We start from the raw sequence: 18,803 nt of genomic DNA on the forward strand, positions 1-18,803 counted from the left end.
ACTCTTTTCTCTCTCTTTTACCTTAGTTTCTCTCTCCACTGTTGTTCTTCATATTCTTTTCTTTTCTTCTCTAATTTCAATTGGTCACAATGTACTTCATATGGAGATAATGGAAGTAAAGTAAATTTCTTCCCACACAAAGTAAAAGTATACTTGTTCATCAAACCATCAATTGTTACCTTTCTATCATATTGCCAAGGTCGGCCGAATAAGATGTCCCTCACATGCTTTGGTACGACATCACAAAGAACTTCATCTTTATATCTTCCAAGAGTAAAAGAAACAAGAGCCTAGGAGTTCACTTTAATTTCTTCATTGTTTGTCAACCATTGAAGTTCGTATGGTTTTGGATGTGGATGGACAGAAAGTTGAAGTCTTTTTACAAGGAAGTTGCTTACCACATTCGTGCAACTTCCACTATCAATCACCAAGCTCCATGGGTTTCCTTTGATCAAACATCTTGTGTGGAACAAGTTTTCCCTATGATCTTCAAATTTCTCTTCCTTGATTTGAACATTGAGTACCCTTCTTGTGATCAAAGATATGCAATTACCTTCTTCAACATACTCATCATCATATGCTGTGATTTCTTCTACAAGCTGTGAATCATGATCCTCACATTCATCATTTGAATCAAGTATACCATTCCTTATCACCATAACTTTTTTATTAACACACTCTTTGCTCATGTGTCCAAACCCTTTGCACTTCCAACATTGAATTGAATTAGACTTCTCCTTTATCGTGTTCGAAGCTTCATTCTCTTTACAATTGGAACTCTCAGCCTCTACTCTTTTAGCTGCCACAAACTTTTCTTTTGGTGACAACGATTCATTTCTATTCACAAAACTATCTTTATTCCAAGTTTTAGAATTTGAAAATCTGTTAGTTCGTGATGTGTACCTTTTTGAATGCTCTTTTTCTTCCTTCAATTAGTCTTCAATTTTGAGAGCATAATGATAAATGTCTTCAAGATATTGTGGTGGATTTTTGTCAACATGATGAGCAATTTCTCGATTCAAACCTCCAAGGAATCTAGACATCGTATCTTCTTCTTCTCCTCTAATGTTTTCTCTTTCCATCATAGTCAACATCTCTTGATAATATTCCGCCATTGTAACGGAACCAAAAAAAATAATAATAAAGAAATAAATAATGGGGGTCGTCGGCAGAGCTGAAAACTCCAGAGAATGCTGGAGTTTTTGCTCGCACACGACACACAAAGGGCGGCTGAGGGTTGGGTTGCCAGAGAACTGGTCCCCGACCTTTAGCCACCCCAAAATGACTTGCGAAGAATGAAAACAGTGAAAAAAAACGAGAAGGAACAGAAAACTCCGATGAAACTTCAGCGAGGCCGAACCATACGAGATCGACGTCAAAACCTCCATTTTACATCACAAAAGTAATCTCAGAACCCTTTACACATATCAGGAGTAGGTTTTAGACGAATCCCATACGCTGAACACCATCGGCAAGGAAGATGGAACATCAGACTTCCGAACTCCTCCAGATCCGGGAGTGTGAGGCCCTTACAAATGAGATCTATACCAAAAATGGGGTTAGGGTGAAGATTAGTCTCGGGAACGATGGAAAACGAGGAAAAAAGGATGTCAAGACGACGTTGTCGAGGAGTGAGAAAGGTTGCCCGAAAATCGTGCAGGCAGTCAGGCGAAGAGGACGAAGTCCGACCCGAGGGCTGGATCCCGCAACCCAAACCAAACCCAGTTCTCTTATGTCGGCCCAGATCCTGACGATTCCCGCGGCCCAAACACCCCCGGCCCAAACCCTATAAGCCAGCCCGCCTGCACTTCTTTCCTTCACCCTTAATGGCCCGAGACCCGCGAGCAATCCGATAACCCGCGCCTTGACCCGAGACCCCTGCACACGCGTCGCTCTCTGATTGTGCCATGTGGCACATCTGCAGCGCGGCTCCCCCTCGGCTCCGATGGCTTAATCGGTTCGGCAGCAGATTCTCGGCTGTGGTGGCTTATTCGGCTTGGAAAACCCATGTTTGACACTGTTTCGACCCTCCCGGACGTAGTTTCAACCCTGTTTAAGGTAAAATGGAACATTTTAAGGTCGTATTTTACAAATTCAAGTTGAAAAATTAATTATATTTGTGAAACACTCACGAAAGTGACGCAAAACCGATAGGAACCAACCACCAACGGAGGCGTAGAACGTTCACGAGGAGCTAGGAGCTTACGTTATATTCTAGGGAGTACTTCGACTAAGGCCTACCAAGTAAGTGACTCACCTGTCGTAGGTTACGCGTTATTTGCTGTATGTTGGCATGTGCCCGTGGATTTGCATGTGTCATTAAATTGTATGCTAGTTTAATGTGCTTAAGTACGAAATCATGTGAACGTGAATGTATGTTATGTATGCTGCTTAGTTTGATGTGATATGTTATGCATGTGACGATATGTGGCTCTTGAATGATTATGGCATGATTGTATGGAATATGTGAATGTAAACAACATGAATTGTATGACATAAAACACGGTAAACTGTTTGGAATCATAACCCCGGTAGAAATATGTATGAAATGTGAATTGAAAAATGAGAATGACATGAAGCATGGAACATGACAGGGGGTTATGATCATTAATGATAAATGTAGAAGTAGGGGGGATCGCATGCATTACGTGTGTTCATGCATCTGGGGGAATACTCCCATCCCATCACGAGGGTACGGACGCGTACATCCAATGGCAGGACAACGATCGTTATGCTTTGCATGGCGCTGCCGTGACGGTTCTAGTTTTAGCGGGTCCCGACATAAGGGCTCCCAGAGTATGCCCATCGGATAAGGACAGTGGCCCAGCGGTGTGCGAACTAGCTGGTGAGCCTATACTTGCACGTATAGGCTGTGTGTAGAGTATATGGTACACGTCCACGATTATCCGTTAGGATTGCATCGTAGGGAAAACGAAATGAAACGAAACGAAATGATAGGACCCATCATTTCAATGCATGGATTGTTGCACAACCCCGACAAGGGATCAGTTACTGAGTATTCTAAAAAGGGCAAGGCACCCATGTGACAACGACGGTGGCATCGTACACCTCGGGACCGTGGCACATGCATAAGATAGTTGTTTGTTTTTTTTTTTCTATTTCGTAGTCTAGGCTGAATTCGGTTTGCATCATTAGTATAGGTTAGTATAGGTTGAAATATTTTTGCATAATAAACCATAGGGTAGAATAAAACATTCATTTGGTATTGTTACTTTCCCTTTATTTTCAATAATGTTCTTTTCTTTTTTTTCCTTGTAATAATTTTCTCTTTCACGAGGTAATAAAAGGTGAGAGTAAGTCGCATTTATGAAAAGGACCCATTTAATGTATATTTCGCATTTCAAGGTATAGTAATGACCCTAGATTAAATAGGTAAAATATTAGGGTCGTTACAGTTGGTATCAGAGCTCTAGGTTATAGATCTTGTAAACTAGCCTACAGAGTAGGCTTGTATGTTCCACGGTCCAATTACCGGTACCCCATCATTGCCAGGTATACCTTAAGTAGGATGAAGGATGTATGATCTTTGTGATATATTTAATGTGGTTGGCTTTAAATGATGCATGACATGATACTGTATGAAAATGTGTTGTGATGTGAACTGATGTAATGCATGTCTTTACGTTTTACTTTATGATAGTTATGTTTTCTTCTGTATGAATTATTAGATAGGATGTAGGGAATGTTATAAGTAAGTCATAAACTTAGCTAGAATCCTTTTCTTGCTTTCTAGAACCATGCCTCACAGAGGACGTAGAAGAGGTAGGAGAGGGAGAGGACGACCTCCCATTAGAAGAGGGGGAAGAGGAGAAGCTGATAGAAGCTCTTCCCAAGAGGGGTCGACTGCCGGACCATATGCGCTTGTACCACCTCCTAAATACGCACCTCCCCCACAAACCGTACCACCTCCTGAATATGCACCTCCCCCACAAGCTGTACCCCCTCCTGAATATGCACCGCCCCCCTCAAGCTGCAACACAGGCCAGGTTAGACCCCACAACAAAGTTACTGTTGGAATCCCTCCAAAAAACTATGCAAACCATGCTAGACACACAACAGGCCACGTTGTTGGCTACGCAACAAGTCGCGGCAATGGCCACGCAACCAGCCAACGCGGCGGCCCCGCAACCGGTGGATGCGTTAGCCATACAACCGGTCAACAACCTGCATCCGGATAGGGGTGCGAGTTGGTTAAAGGATTTCAAATGGTATAACCCCCGTCCTTTTGTCGGTTCAAAGGAAGATCCCACAGAGGCTCAGATGTGGATCGCAAACATGGAAATGACCTTTGAATCAATGAGATGCCTGATGAACATAAGGTGGCGTGTGCGACATATGTGTTACAAAAAGATGCAGAAGTGTGGTGGTCGGATAATAAATAGAGCATCAACTCGAGCGGGGGAATTACAACGTGAGAAACCTTTAAGGAAGCCTTTCTAAAATGTTATTATCCAAAGGAAACCCGTATAAAGAAACAGCAAGAGTTTAACCACTTAACCCAAGGTGATCGCACGATGGATCAGTATGATCAGGACTTCATGAGATTGAGAAGGTTTCCACCGTCATTAGCTGACACTGAAGAGAAACAGACAGAAAAATTTGTGTTAGGATTGAACCCGAAGACCCGCTGTTGGTTAGAGGTCTTTAACCCAAAAACCTATGAAGAGGCCCTAGAGGAACCCCTAGGGGCAAAGAAAACGGAGCCAACGGTTGTCACAGGGAGGAAACGCCCTATCGAGGTCGAAACCACAAAATTCCAACCACCGCCCCAGAGACCTCGATATTAGAGTAGGCCACCAGCTCTACCCCCAACGGCCTGATACTTAGCAATGGAGAAGCCCCTGTGCCGTAACTGTGGAAAACAACATGTTGGGAGACGTTTAGCGGGCTTAGGTATGTGTTATATATGTGGTCATGCAGGTCATGTGGCCAGAACTTGCCCTACAAGGAACTAGGGAAATTCGAGGGAACCCCTTAGAGGACCGGTCATCTGGGAGCTCACCATACAAACTCGCCCACAGACCAGGGCATATGCAACGACTAGTAAAGAGGCAGGAACATCTGGCACCGTGGTGACAGGTATGCTTTCTATACTAGGACACTTTGTGTTGACATTGTTTGATTTTGGTTCTACCCATTCCTTTGTTGCTTTACCATTTGTTAAACAAGCAGGTTTCGTGTAGAACCCTTAATGCATGTGTTGTCGGTCGGTACCCCAATAGGGGTAGACTTAGTTACGAAAAATAGAGTAAAGGACGGACAAGTGGTAACAGCGGACAAACCATCCATGTAGACTTAAAGGTAGTAGATATGACAGACTTCGACGTCATACTAGGAATGGACTAGCTAGCCGAAAACTTTGCTAGCATAGACTGCCATAAGAAAGAGGTGATATTCACACCTCCCAGCGGACTTACCTTTAAGTTTAAAGGAACCTCCACAGGTACCACCCTAAAAATAATATCAATGATGAAAGCGAGACGCCTGATACAACAAGGGGGGTGGGCGTTTCTAGCCTGTGTAGTAAACACAAAAGGAAAGAAAAAACCCATAGATACAGTACCCATAGTAAACGAATTTATGTATGTCTTCCTAGAGGGCCTCCTAGGAATTCCTCCATTGCGAGAGGTAGACTTTGGAATAGATCTGGAACCAGGAACGGGACCCATCTCTAAGGCCCCGTACCGTATGGCACCAGCAGAACTAAAACAACTTAAATCACAACTGCAAGGCCTGTTAGATAAGGGCTTCATTCGACCTAGCGTGTCGTCTTGGGGTGCGCCAGTGTTGTTTGTCAAAAAGAAAGATGCTCAATGCGTTTATGCATTGATTATAGGGAATTAAACAAGAGGACGGTAAAGAACAAATACCCGTTACCCCGTATTGAGGATCTATTTGACCAACTACGTGGGGCGACAGTGTTTTCTAAAATAGATCTTCGATCAAGATATCATCAAATTAAGATTAAAAATGAAGACGTACTGAAAACAGCCTTTCGAACCAGATATGGCCACTACGAGTTTGTGTTGATGTCTTTTGGTCTCACCAATGCCCCAGCGGTATTTATGGAATTGATGAACCGAGTTTTTAAGGAGTGCTTAGACTCGTTTGTGATCATGTTCATAGACGATGTCCTGATATACTCGAAAACAGACCTAGAATACCAAGAGCACCTTCGCAAAGCCTTAACTTTCCTAAGGGAGAACAAGTTGTATGCCAAATTCTCCAAATGCGAATTTTGGCTACGACAGGCTTCATTTCTAGGGCACGTGGTGTCTAAAGACGGAATTTTTGTAGATCCCAACAAGATAGAAGCGGTCACAAAATGGAAGCGCCCAACAACGGTCACCGAGATACGAAGTTTCTTGAGATTGGCGGGCTACTATCGAAGGTTTGTCCAGGACTTCGCTAGAATAGCCACGCTTCTCACCCAATTGACAAAAAAAGGTGTACCTTTTGTTTGGTACGATACTTGTGAGGTAAGCTTTCAAGAGCTTAAACAAAGACTAGTATCTGCCCCTGTGCTCACAGTTCCAGAGAGTTCTGTGGGATACATGATTTACAGTGATGCATCCAAAAAGGGGTTAGGTTGTGTACTGATGCAACATGGCAAGGTTGTTGCGTATGCGTCACGCCAACTAAAGGATTACGATAAATAATATCCTACACATGATTTGGAGCTGGCAGCGGTGGTGTTCGTGTTAAAAATTTGGCGAAACTACCCGTATGGCGAAAAGACCCAAATCTATACGGACCATAAAAGCCTAAAATACTTGTTCACACAAAAAGAATTGAACATGAGGCAACGTAGATGGTTGGTGAACTGAGTCGAAAAGCAAACATAGTCGCTGATGAACTGAGTCGAAAAGCAGTACACTCGTCCTCCCTCATCACAAGGGAGTCATGTGTGCGAACTGATTTCGAACGAGCTGATATAGCGGTTGTAACCGAAGAAGTGGCAGCCCAAATAGCCCAACTGACAATGCGTCCCACGCTCAGACAAAGGATCATAGACTCACAACGTGGGGATCCAAGCCTAAGCAAAATCCTAGACCAATTGAAAGTAGGCCCAGTGGACGGATTCTCTAAGTCAACAAATGACGGATTATTATGTCAAGGACATTTATGTGTCCCACCCATGAGCGAAATAAAGAATGAAATCCTAACTAAGGCACACAACTCACCCTTCTCGATACATCCAGGAGGAACAAAGATGTATCAAGACTTGAAACAACACTTCTGGTGGCGAAGTATGAAAAAGGATATCGCGAAGTACGTGAGTAAGTGTTTGGTGTGCCAACAAGTAAAAGCCCCTAGGCAGAAAACCGCTGGGCTACTACAACCTCTAAGTATACAAGAATGGAAATGGGAAAACATTGCCATGGATTTCATAGTAGGCCTACCCAACAAATTAAAGGGCTATACGGTAATCTAGGTAGTTGTAGATCATCTGACAATGTCGGCTCACTTCCTACCGGGTAAGGCAACATATACAGTAGACAATTGGGTCGAACTGTATGTTAAAGAAATTGTGAGGTTGCATGGAGTACCGGTGTCAATTGTGTCGGATTGGGACCCGCATTTTACGTTGGCCTTTTGGCGCGGACTCCAAAAAGCGATGGGTACCCGCTTCAAATTTAGCATCGCCTTCTACCCACAAACGGATGGCCAAACGGAACGATTAAACCAAATCCTGGAAGACATGCTTCGGGCATGCGTTATGGATTTCACAGGGAGTTGTGACACTAAACTGCACTTAATGGAATTCTCTTACTATAACAGCTTCAAAGCAACCATCGAGATGGCACCCTTGTATGGAAAACGATCTAGATCCCCATTGTGCTTGAACGAAGTAGGAGAACGAGAACTTGTAGGACCCGAGCTGGTCCACATCACCAACGAGGCAGTAGAGAAAATTAGAGCAAGAATGCGTACCGCACAGAGTAGGCAAAAGAGTTGTGACACTAAACTGCACTTAATGGAATTCTCTTACAATAACAGCTTCCAAGCAACCATCGAGATGACACCCTTTGAAGCGGTGTATGGAAAACAATGTAGATCCCCATTGTGCTGGAACGAAGTAGGAGAACGAGAACTTGTAGGACCCGAGCTGGTCCACATCACCAACGAGGCAGTAGAGAAAATTAGAGCAAGAATGTGTACCGCACAGAGTAGGTAAAAGAGTTGTGACACTAAACTGCACTTAATGGAATTCTTTTACAATAACAGCTTTCAAGCAACCATCGAGATGGCACCCTTTGAAGTGTTGTATGGAAAACAATGTAGATCCCCATTGTGCTGGAACGAAGAAGGAGAACGAGAACTTGTAGGACCCGAGCTGGTCCACATCACCAATGAGGCAGTAGAGAAAATTAGAGCAAGAATGCGTACCGCACAGATTAGGCAAAAGAGCTACGCCGACGGTAGGCATAGGAATTTAAAGTTTGAAGAAGGGGACTCGGTGTTCCTAAAAGTAGCTTCTAGGAGAAAGGCATTCTAAGATTCAGACGAAAGGGGAAGCTAAGCCCACGGTTTATTGGACCGTTCGAAATTTTAGAAAGAGTAGGTTTGGTAGTTTACAAACTAGCTTTACCACCTTTGCTTTCAAGCGTACACGATGTATTCCATGTGTCCATGTTAAGGAAATATGTAGAAGAACCTACGCACGTAATAGACTACAAACCTCTCGAAATCGAGGAAAATTTAAGTTATCAGGAGAAATCGATTAAAATACTAGTCCGAGAAGTGAAAGCCTTACGTAATAGAAATATAGCTTCGTTAAGGTATTGTGGCGTAACCACCAAATCGAGGAAGCTACGTGGGAACGAGAGGAGGAAATAAAGAAAAAATATCCCGAGTTGATCCACGAGTTCGAGACTTTCGAGGATGAAAGTTCTTTTTAGGGGTAGCTAATGTAACGGAACCAAAAATAAATAAATAAATAAAAATAAAAAAATAATGGGGGTCGTTGGCAAAGCCAAAAACTCCGACGAATGTCAGAGTTTTCACTCGCACATGACCCACAAAGGGCGTCCTCGACCTTCAGCCACCCCGAAATTACCTGCAAAGAACGAAAACAGTGAAAAAAACGAGAAGGAACAGAAAACCCCAACGGAACTCCGGCGAGGCCAAACCATATGAGATTGATGTCAAAACCTCCATTTTACATCACAAAAGTAATTCCAGAACCCTTTACACACATCAGGAGTAGGTTTTAGACGAATCCCATATGCTGAACACCGTCGGCAAGGAAGATGGAACATCGGACTTCCGAACTCCTCTAGATTCGGGAGTGTGAGGCCTTTACAAATGAGATATGTACCAAAAATGGGGTTAGGGTGAAGAAGAGTCTCGGGAACGGAGGAAAAAAGAAGGAAAAAGGACGTCGAGACGACGTTGTCGAAGAGAGAGAAAGGCCACCGAAAAATCGTGCAGGCAGTTGGGCGAAGAGGACGAAGTTCGACCCAAGGGCTGGATCCTGCAACCCGAACCAAACCTAGTTCCCTTAGGTCGGCCCAGATCCTAATGGTTCTCGCGACCCAAACGCCCCGACCCAAACCCCATAAGCCAGCCCGCCAGCACTTCTTTCCTTCACCCGCGAACGGCCCGAGACCCGCGAGCATTCAAATAACCTACGCCTTGACCCGAGACCCCTGCATACACGTCACTCTCTGATTGTGCCACGTGGCACATCTGTAGCGTGGCTCCCCCTCGACTCTAGAGGCTTATTCGGCTCGAGAAATCTATTTCTAGCCCATTTGACACCGTTTCGACCCTCTCGGACCTAGTTTCGGCCCTGTTTAAGGTAAATTGGAACATTTTAAAGTCGTATTTCACAAATTCAAGTTGGGAAATTAATTATATTTGTGAAACACTAACGAAAGTGACGAATGAACCGATAGGAACCAACAACCAACGGAGGCGTAGAACGTTCACGAGGAGCTAGGAGCTTACGTTATATTCTAGAGAGTACTTCGGCTAAGGCCTACCAAGCAAGTGGCTCGTCGTAGGATACGTGTTATTTGCTGTATGTTGGCACGTGCCCATTGATTTGCATGTGTTATTAAATTGTATGCTAGTTTAATGTGCTTAAGTACGAAATCATGTGAACATGAATGTATGCTATGTATGCTGCTTAGTTTGATGTGATATGTTATGCATGTGACGATATGTGGCTCTTGAATGATTATGGCATGATTTTATGGAATATGTAAATGTAAACAGCATGAATTGTATGACATGAAGCACGGTAAACTGTCTGGAATCATAACCCCGGTAGGAATATGTATGAAATGTGAATTGAAAATGATAAGCGCCTACAATACTGGAATTTGCAAAGCTAGAGGTCCTTCTAGAATCCTTGCAAAACGTTCACAGAGAAAGCTAACTTAACGGATTGATTCCAATCAAGAGCTGGTTAGAAGATGAATGACTCTTAGATTGAACTTGGAATCTATAAGGGTCACTCTTAGATACCAAGACAATTCGCTCCAGAATTAGCTTGATCAAAACTAATTCACTGAATCGGTTTAAACATCAAACCTAAAGCAAGGTTTGAAAAAGAATAACACCAAAAGGGTATCAAGAAAACACAAAGGTTTTGTCTGTATTGAACCAAAAAACAACCAAACATGAATATTACATGCCTTTAAATAGGCCCAAAAGATAACCCTAACAAAATAAAGTTCAGCCACCAACCACTAATAAATTCTAATAAATGCTATTAAATACAAATTGAAGAAAATAAGACATTCATAAATTGTCTTAATTGGTAATTCAACCACCAATGACAAGTCTTCTAATTACTTTCCAATGTTAGCCACTCCATTATTTTCTTGATTTGATACTTGAATCTTCTTTGTATTGGTTCTTGTAAATGCTCGTTCGAGTACATGGAAGTGATCAATTGTTGGATTCATATCAGAAAAATGAGAATGACATGAAGCATGGAACGTGACAGGGGGTTATGATCATTAATGATAAATGTAGAAGTAGGGGGACCTCATGCATTATGTGTGTTCATGCATTTGGGGGGATACCATCATCCCATCACGAGGGTACGGACGCATACATCCAATGGCAGGACAACGATCGTTGCGTGACGGTTCTAGTTTTAATGGGTCCCGACATAAGGGGCTCCTAAAGTATGCCCACCGGATAAGGACAGTGGCCCAGCAGTGTGCGAACTAGCAGGTGAGCCCATACTCGCACATATGATCTGTGTGTAGAGTATATGGTACACGTCCATGATTACCCGTTAGAATTACACCATAGAGAAAACGAAATGAAACGAAACGATAGGTCCCATCATTTCATTGCCTGTGATTGTTGCATAACCCCGATAGGGGGTCACTTACTAAGTATTCTAGAAATACTCAAGCCTCGTGCTACTTTACTTTTGCAGATAAGGGCAAGGCACCCATGAGACAACGACGGCGGCATCGTACACCTCAGGACCGTGGCACATGCATAGGATAGTTGTTTGTATTTTTTCATTTCGTAGTCTAGGCTGAATTCGGTTTGCCATTAGTATAGGTTAGTATAGGTTGAAATATTTTTGCATAATAAACCATAGGGTAGAATAAAACATTCATTTGGTTTCGTTACTTTCCCTTTATTTTCAATAATGTTCTTTTCTTTTTCTTTTCCTTGTAATAATTTTCTCTTTGACGAGGTAATAAAAGGTGAGAGTAAGTCGCATTTATGAATAGGGCCCATTTAATGTATATTCCACATTTCAAGGTATAGTAATGACCTTAGATTAAATAGGTAAAATATTAGGGTCGTTACACTTTTTGTTCCTTGCCTCAAACCTTGCAATTTAGTTTTCAAATTTTTTTCATAATGTTTTGGAACATACCTTTTTCTCATGGGTTCTTTAAGTTCTTCCCAAGTCTCTATTGGATTCTCCTCTTTTCTTCTTCTTCTCTCGGATTTGAGATGTTGGTACCAATCACCGGCATGATTGGTAAATTTGGCAATAGCAAGTCTCATCTTCTTATTTTCACTATAGGTGTTGCAATCAAACACATGTTCTATCTGTCTTTCTCATTGCAAGTATGCTTCAGAATCTGCCGTTCCACAAAATGGTAGGATTTTGAGTTTAATAACAACATCTCTATCTTCATGTACTCTTTCCATCCTTCTAGGTTGCATAATAGTTACATGGTTATTTCTTCCTCTCCATCTACCATCAACTTGTCTTTCTTGTACTACTATACCTTCGTCTTCTTGTAATGTTCATTCTTGTCTTTGTTGTTGCGCCCTTCTTTCTTGTCTATCTTCCATCATCATTTCCATCATACCTTGAATTGCTTGAAGAATGGTTGTATTAAGATCTGGTACTGGTGGTACTCCCTCTCCATTATGTGACATTTTGTTATCAAGGGGACCTCTCCACACTTCTCACAAAAATTTCACTCAGGGACACTCGTGTTTAACACTCAAAAGTAGGCTTTTGGTACTAGGTCAAGAATGTAAAGGCTAACTTTTTTTTTTTTGTTTTTTTTTGTGCAATCTTGCTTTAAGCTTGGTAATAACCAATTCAACGTTCAATTCTAACAAGCTAAGACTAGTATCTCAAGGATCAAGAGCTTGAAAATAAATGATAAGAACGGAATTTTTTTTTTCTCAGAACTGATTTTTGTTTCTACTGATTTTTATTTTTATTTTTTGATAATCAAAGAGAGAAAAAACAAATTGATAGAAAAAAAAAAATAAAGATATTAAACCTCTAGAGCGGCCAAAGAACGTCGACCAAATGCTTTGATACCAAATGATAAACTCCTAAATGCTGAAATTTGCAAAGCTAGAGGTCTTTCTAGAATCCTTGCAAAACGTTCACAGAGAAAGCTAACTTAACGGATTGATTCCAACCAAGAGCTGGTTAGAATATGAATGACTCTTAGATCGAACTTGGAATCTAGGATGGTCACTCTTAATTGTGCCTACCATCCAATTTTAAAGTTGATGTGAAGATGGCAGAAACATGAGCGTTTAATACCTATTTTTTATTTTATTATTCTAAACTTTCTCTAAGATTGGTCAGTAAAAATCATTAGTTTTTTTTAGTTTTAATATAAAAACGATATTACAATTTTGAAAACTTGTATTTATATACAAATTTAACTTTTTTTCTTCATAATTTAAAATTTTGGAGAACAACAATACACTTCATACCAAAAAAAAAAAAAAAAAAAAAAAAAAAAAAAAAACAACAACAACAACCTTTTTGTGTTGTCCCATTATTTTTCATTTGTTCCTCAAGGATAATTCCACCAAAAGGAGATAATAAAACTTCTCTATGTTTTATAGATCCACTTGTGAATCAATTCATCAACATTAGCAAGAAAGTTTCTGATAAGATAAGGAATCACTACAAAGGAAATAAGATTCAGATTACCTCGTTGATAGCATATCTCAAGGCAAGAACACTTGTTTGAGGTTCGAATCACTCTACAAGCAAGATCGATCATGTTTAGCTTGAATGATTCTTGTTGATCAAATATCTCAACGCAAGAACACTTGGTTGAGATTCGAATCACTCCACAAGCAATATTGATCATGTCGAGCTTGAATGATTCTACATGATACCTAAACTACATAGAATTGCAAAGAAATTTAGCCATTGGCTAAAGAAAAGCACAAATGCTTCTTTTACTATATTTTCCAAGTCTTCCTTACAAATACAACGAACATGGCTCTATATAGCCTCAAAATGAAACTATTAAAGGCATTTCAAAAGTTGTAATATTCATACTTAATGACCATAATTAGCCATTATGTAAATGTAACCTAAAGTAAATAAAATGTCTTAAAATACAATAACTCTACATTACTCTAAACTGTAACTCACCCAAAATTTGTAACAATCAAACTTCATTCTTCTTCAATGTGGCATGAATTGAAACATCTTTTGATATTTTCAACAATATTTTCTTCATATCTTCATTGAAGTATATTGTATGATTGATGTCTCTTGGTTCATATAAGTTTCTCAAGTAAATTCCATCATCTTTAGCCATCCAAATACAAGTTCCTACAGTTCCATGTTTGTACCTATCACGGAGCCATAAGTGCTGCGTTTCAGGTCAAAACCTTTCAAAAGAGACATATGCATGTGGCGTCTCCAATTTGCACCAATAGAGGGTTGTTCTCCAAAAGTTAACCTTGAAGTTCCATTGGTAATCATCTCCATGATTAAGCAAACGATGATACCCCAAGTCATCGTCTTTAGACTGACAATGCACAAGCAACCCAAGTTTGCTTAGCCCGTTAACCACATGAATGTAATATCTAGAAGGTCCTGGTGGAGGTAACGCGACCCTTGGAACCTGAGCCCCAACTAAAGCCACCGTGAAAAGAAAGAAAACGACAATATTCTTTATCATTTCCTAGCTTAACGACCAATTTGTGTTGAACATGTGAATAAATATACATACATATAGTACATGCAAGAAACTATGTAAATGCATGCTATGGTTGTAAAAAACTTAATTATTTAACTAATTTCGGTTATGCAACACAATTTAAGGTTAATTTTGGGATAATTTCATAGATTTATTAGATTTTCAATAACAAAATTCCTTGAATAGATAATAGTTATTAGCCCAAGAATAATAAATATTTCATTGATTTTTAAAACACTCTCATAAAATGGACAACAAAATATGAATACTTTTCGGTACAAAATATATAATAGAGAAAGCAATTCATAGATTACATATGGTATAGCACCCAAGTCCAACAAGGTATTAAATTCCTCATTTATTTTTTAAAGTTGAACTTTCAAACTTTTTACGAGGACCTTAGAAATTTTAAGGTGAGGTAGAACAAATAAGTTCAAAAAATTCTAAAACTATAGTTTCAAATAGGAATTGCACAAGACTTCTTTCGCAAGAATTACTCAATGGCTGTTGGGAGAACCATTATGGGGTTTTGATTTCATCTTGTCACATCGTGAATCTCTACTTGGGTTTTATGTCCTAAAACTCATAGTTTGTAAACAAAAACATATTTTATTTTCAATAAAGTTATTATTATTGTTTATTAAGTAAAGATTGTTATTGAATAAAGTGAACTTTACGATCATTAATCTAAATCCAATAAACTAAGAACACTCTAGCTATAGTATGATTACTTGAACTATATGTAGAGACATAATAGTGGATCTAGTTCAAGTATACAGTCAAAATGATCTATAGTATAAGGATAAGGCTGAGTACCTTATTCTGGGGACACTATTGATGCGGCCTACTTTTGGATATGATATAAACAATGTGATCACTAAATTGTACATGTGGAGACATGTGAGTGGGGGCGTCCTATGCAATGAGTATTGCATAAGATCGGACCATGAAGAAAACCACTCTCACTTTATAATGTCGTTTACTGTTGAGACTGATTTTTTCATTCGATGACCTAGGTAACTCGATCTTAATCCTGAGCTAACTATGAACTCCTGTTTATTCGGAATTATCCTTAGATTTGCATGAGTGACAGTCGCCCGAGTTCGCTGACTCAATAAGCCTCCCATTTCAGGGGTAAGACTAGGTGAATAGCTGGGGACATAGGATGTAAGAAGGAATTTACTCCTACCCACTTTTAGGGATAGAAGAGAGGTAGTTCCCTTAAGCACTGACTCCAGGTCTTGAAAAAGGGGCCCCCACCCTCTTATTGGCCTGAGAGGGATTCAGTTTACTGGTTAGACCACAAACCAATTGTTCATTAGAGGATCAGTGAGACATAAGGAACAAAAAGTAACTTTAGGGGTAAAACGATAAATTGACCCAGCTCTAGTTACGAACAACCTGTGAAGGATCAACTTACTAATCATGGTTATATCAAATAGATAGAAATATATCTATAGTGAGAGGAGTGCAACTACTAGGCTATAGTGAAGTGCCCTAGTAGTTAACGAATGTTGGTTAACAAGGTTAATAAGTTTAACCAGTTAATTTTGGATCGTTGAGCCCATGATCTATAGGTTTGTCCATTAGGTCCCTCTGCTAGCTCATATCGGACTAAACCATAAAAAAGTGTGACAAGTTAGTTTGAAGTGTTCGAATTTGAATTAGGGAATATGCGCTACATATATACGATATATTTAACCGCATTTTTGTTTTATTTACAAATTAAACAAAAAAGAGAGAATCTGAGATATTTAAATAAGATTTAAATATTTTATTCAAATATGTGTTGAAATTCATTGGGGTTGACATTTGAGTTAATATTAAATATTAATTAAATAGTTTAATTAATCATTTAATATTACTTTAATTTGAAATTAATTGTTGAATTAAAAGGAAGAAAGTCAAAATGTTGACTTCATTTAATGGAAAAATCCATGTTAGTGGAATTTTGAGGTGTCAAAATTTGGTGATCTCAAATTTGCATGAACATGCAAACATGACTCTATAAATAGAGTGATCATGGTACATGGAAGGTCTTCTTTTGGGAAAAACCTTGAGAAAAACCTCTCACAAACACTCTCTTCGTATATACTAAATCCCTCCCAAGTTTAGAAACTCACCGGATTCCACAATCCCGTTCTAAGGTCGGAGGATAGTGGAGAAGACATTAGTGGTGGTTCGAAACCGGTTCGTGAAAAAAGAACAAAAAAAAGAAATATGAGCGGCAAAAGGTTAGTATTCAAACTCTTGAGTTTTAATGCTTTTGAACATGCCAGCTAATTTACTATAATTGATGTACTTAGAGTGCCTAAGTCCAAATTTCTTCCGCATGTGTTATATTAACACCATCATAGGAAAATTTTTGCATCAATGTGTATAAAATAAGAGGGAAATCAAAATGTGTATTAATATATGCCAAATTCATCTAACGAGGGAAGGGGGAACGAGATACATGATTCCCTAGGTTCATAATCCCTCTATTACTTCTAAACTCTAGAGTACCCTCTCGTCACGATTAAGCAACCTACTTATAGTCTCTCATCACATCCTTAACCTAGCAGGGAACCAATTGTTTACTTTTGTCTCGAGTTTCCACACTCTTATACAAAGACCTGGGCAGCAAACTTAGCCTTCGCAATGGTACAAGGTGGGGAAGAACATGGTGAGTGTTGGTCTGCTTGCATCCATGGGAGTGTTAACTTGTGAACCCGTCCCACAGTCCATGAAGTAACCTATGGTGAGGGGGTGCTACTCCTCGGTACATGCCACCTAAACAAGTTACTCACATGATCAACGACCTCTCATAGGACGGATCTTACGTGTAGGGTAACAACTACCTAGCCTCATGATTAATGTCCTAAAACACGACGTGTCCACAATGCACTGTAGTCGATCTACCACTGAGTAACAAGCCTTGGACACAGGATTGTCAGGTGTATGGCTAGTGCCGTAAATCCTAGGGGGAGGTTCTAGGAGAATAAATCAATAACAGAATAAATACCTAGAAAGAAACAAGAACAAGAGAAAGATCTAGGTCTAGAACATGGATCAAGACCCTAGTTCTAAGTACAAGAACCAAGAACCATGGTACTAAGACCCTTAAAGGATGACCAAGGTTTTAGAATCCAAGGACCAAGGTCCTTAGAATAAATCACGATAAGAACCCCAAGTCAAGAACAAGTGGGCCTAAGTACATACAATAAGAAACAAGAACAAGACAAGAAAGAGTGTGGTATCCTAGCATATCAACGACACGATTGAGAGCCTACAAGCAGGCTACATACTAAGACTTTGTACTCATTCCTTATTCTCCATTTTTTTCAAGTAAGGAGCTGGTCGAAGTCAGGAGTGGACTCTTGGGTAGGTGCCATAGAATAAACTCACCTGTCGTCCTCAATTCTTTTGTTTTAAAATGTTTTGAGTTCGATTCTTATTTTGTGTTTTAAATATTGTCGTGCTGTAAATTACTTATGTGCGCACACTATTTTGTTATAATATTGTCTCACCCTCTGATCGCCCTTATGATTCCATTGGTCTCAGACCTCTAAGAGTGTTCAATCCTAAGTCTCGACCCACCAATCTATGTGCTTACCCTAGACTTAACTTGATTCTGTTGCATATTCTCAAAAGGTAGGGATCACACAATCATTCACCAGGAGTCACACATGCTCAATGGAGCGATAACATCCATCCAGCACCCAGAGTGCTGATAAACAAACATCTCATCCGTTGTCATAGCAGGATTACTTACACCAGTAGTAAAGTATATCAAGACAATATACTGGGTAAGACAAGAAATTTCAACAACTAGCAAGTCTGTTTTCACTCTTAGTAAGTTTGCTAGGTAGTTGTTAATCAAGAATAGCTACCTAGGATTAATTTTACTAGCATGCATTCATAAGCAAGCGAATTGTACAAGTACTACTTCGTAGATTTTCATATTGTTACTTACTGACTTTTCGTGTGCCTTCTCTAGTCGTATTACAGGACAAAAAGAAAGTCCATACACGCTCTCACATGCTTTTCTAGCACAAAAGAAGTTTTCTACGTGCGCATACCATGCGATATTCAAGCACAAAAGATGTTCGCTACGCGGTTGACCACACGTCTGGCAGAGGTACAGTCGCGGGACGCGTGTCGTTGGTTAGTGAACAGTGCGGGTAGGATTTTGAGCACGCGGATCAAACTCCAGTTCTTTGGTACTGTTTGAGTTACAGAGGGTAGACTGGGTCGTGTGTGGTTTAGCGAGTAAAGTGGTGTCTCACAACACGTTCTCGTTGACTGGTTGACCTGTCATTCCTGATACGTTGTGATACATTTCAACTTTTTGCTAATACTCTTCTCTCTCGTCGCCAGCAGCTGTGTATCCAC

At 40.2% G+C, this 18,803-nt stretch overlaps 1 protein-coding gene across 1 annotated transcript; it reads left to right on the forward strand.

The window, feature by feature from the left end:
- Positions 1-6,086: 6,086 nt before the first annotated feature.
- Positions 6,087-6,680, forward strand: LOC111432612 (uncharacterized mitochondrial protein AtMg00860-like). Its single transcript, XM_023069553.1, has one exon. The coding sequence runs from the start codon at positions 6,087-6,089 to the stop codon at positions 6,678-6,680; it is 594 nt and encodes a 197-aa protein (XP_022925321.1).
- Positions 6,681-18,803: the final 12,123 nt, after the last annotated feature.

The sequence above is a fragment of the Cucurbita moschata genome, unplaced genomic scaffold (genome assembly GCF_002738365.1).
Source record: "Cucurbita moschata cultivar Rifu unplaced genomic scaffold, Cmos_1.0 Cmo_Scf00039, whole genome shotgun sequence".
Classification (NCBI taxonomy): Eukaryota; Viridiplantae; Streptophyta; class Magnoliopsida; order Cucurbitales; family Cucurbitaceae; genus Cucurbita; species Cucurbita moschata.

Coding starts and splice junctions, on each gene's coding strand:
- LOC111432612 (XM_023069553.1), top strand. CDS start 6,087: ATGGAATTGATGAACCGAGTTTTTAAGGAGTGCTTAGACTCGTTTGTG.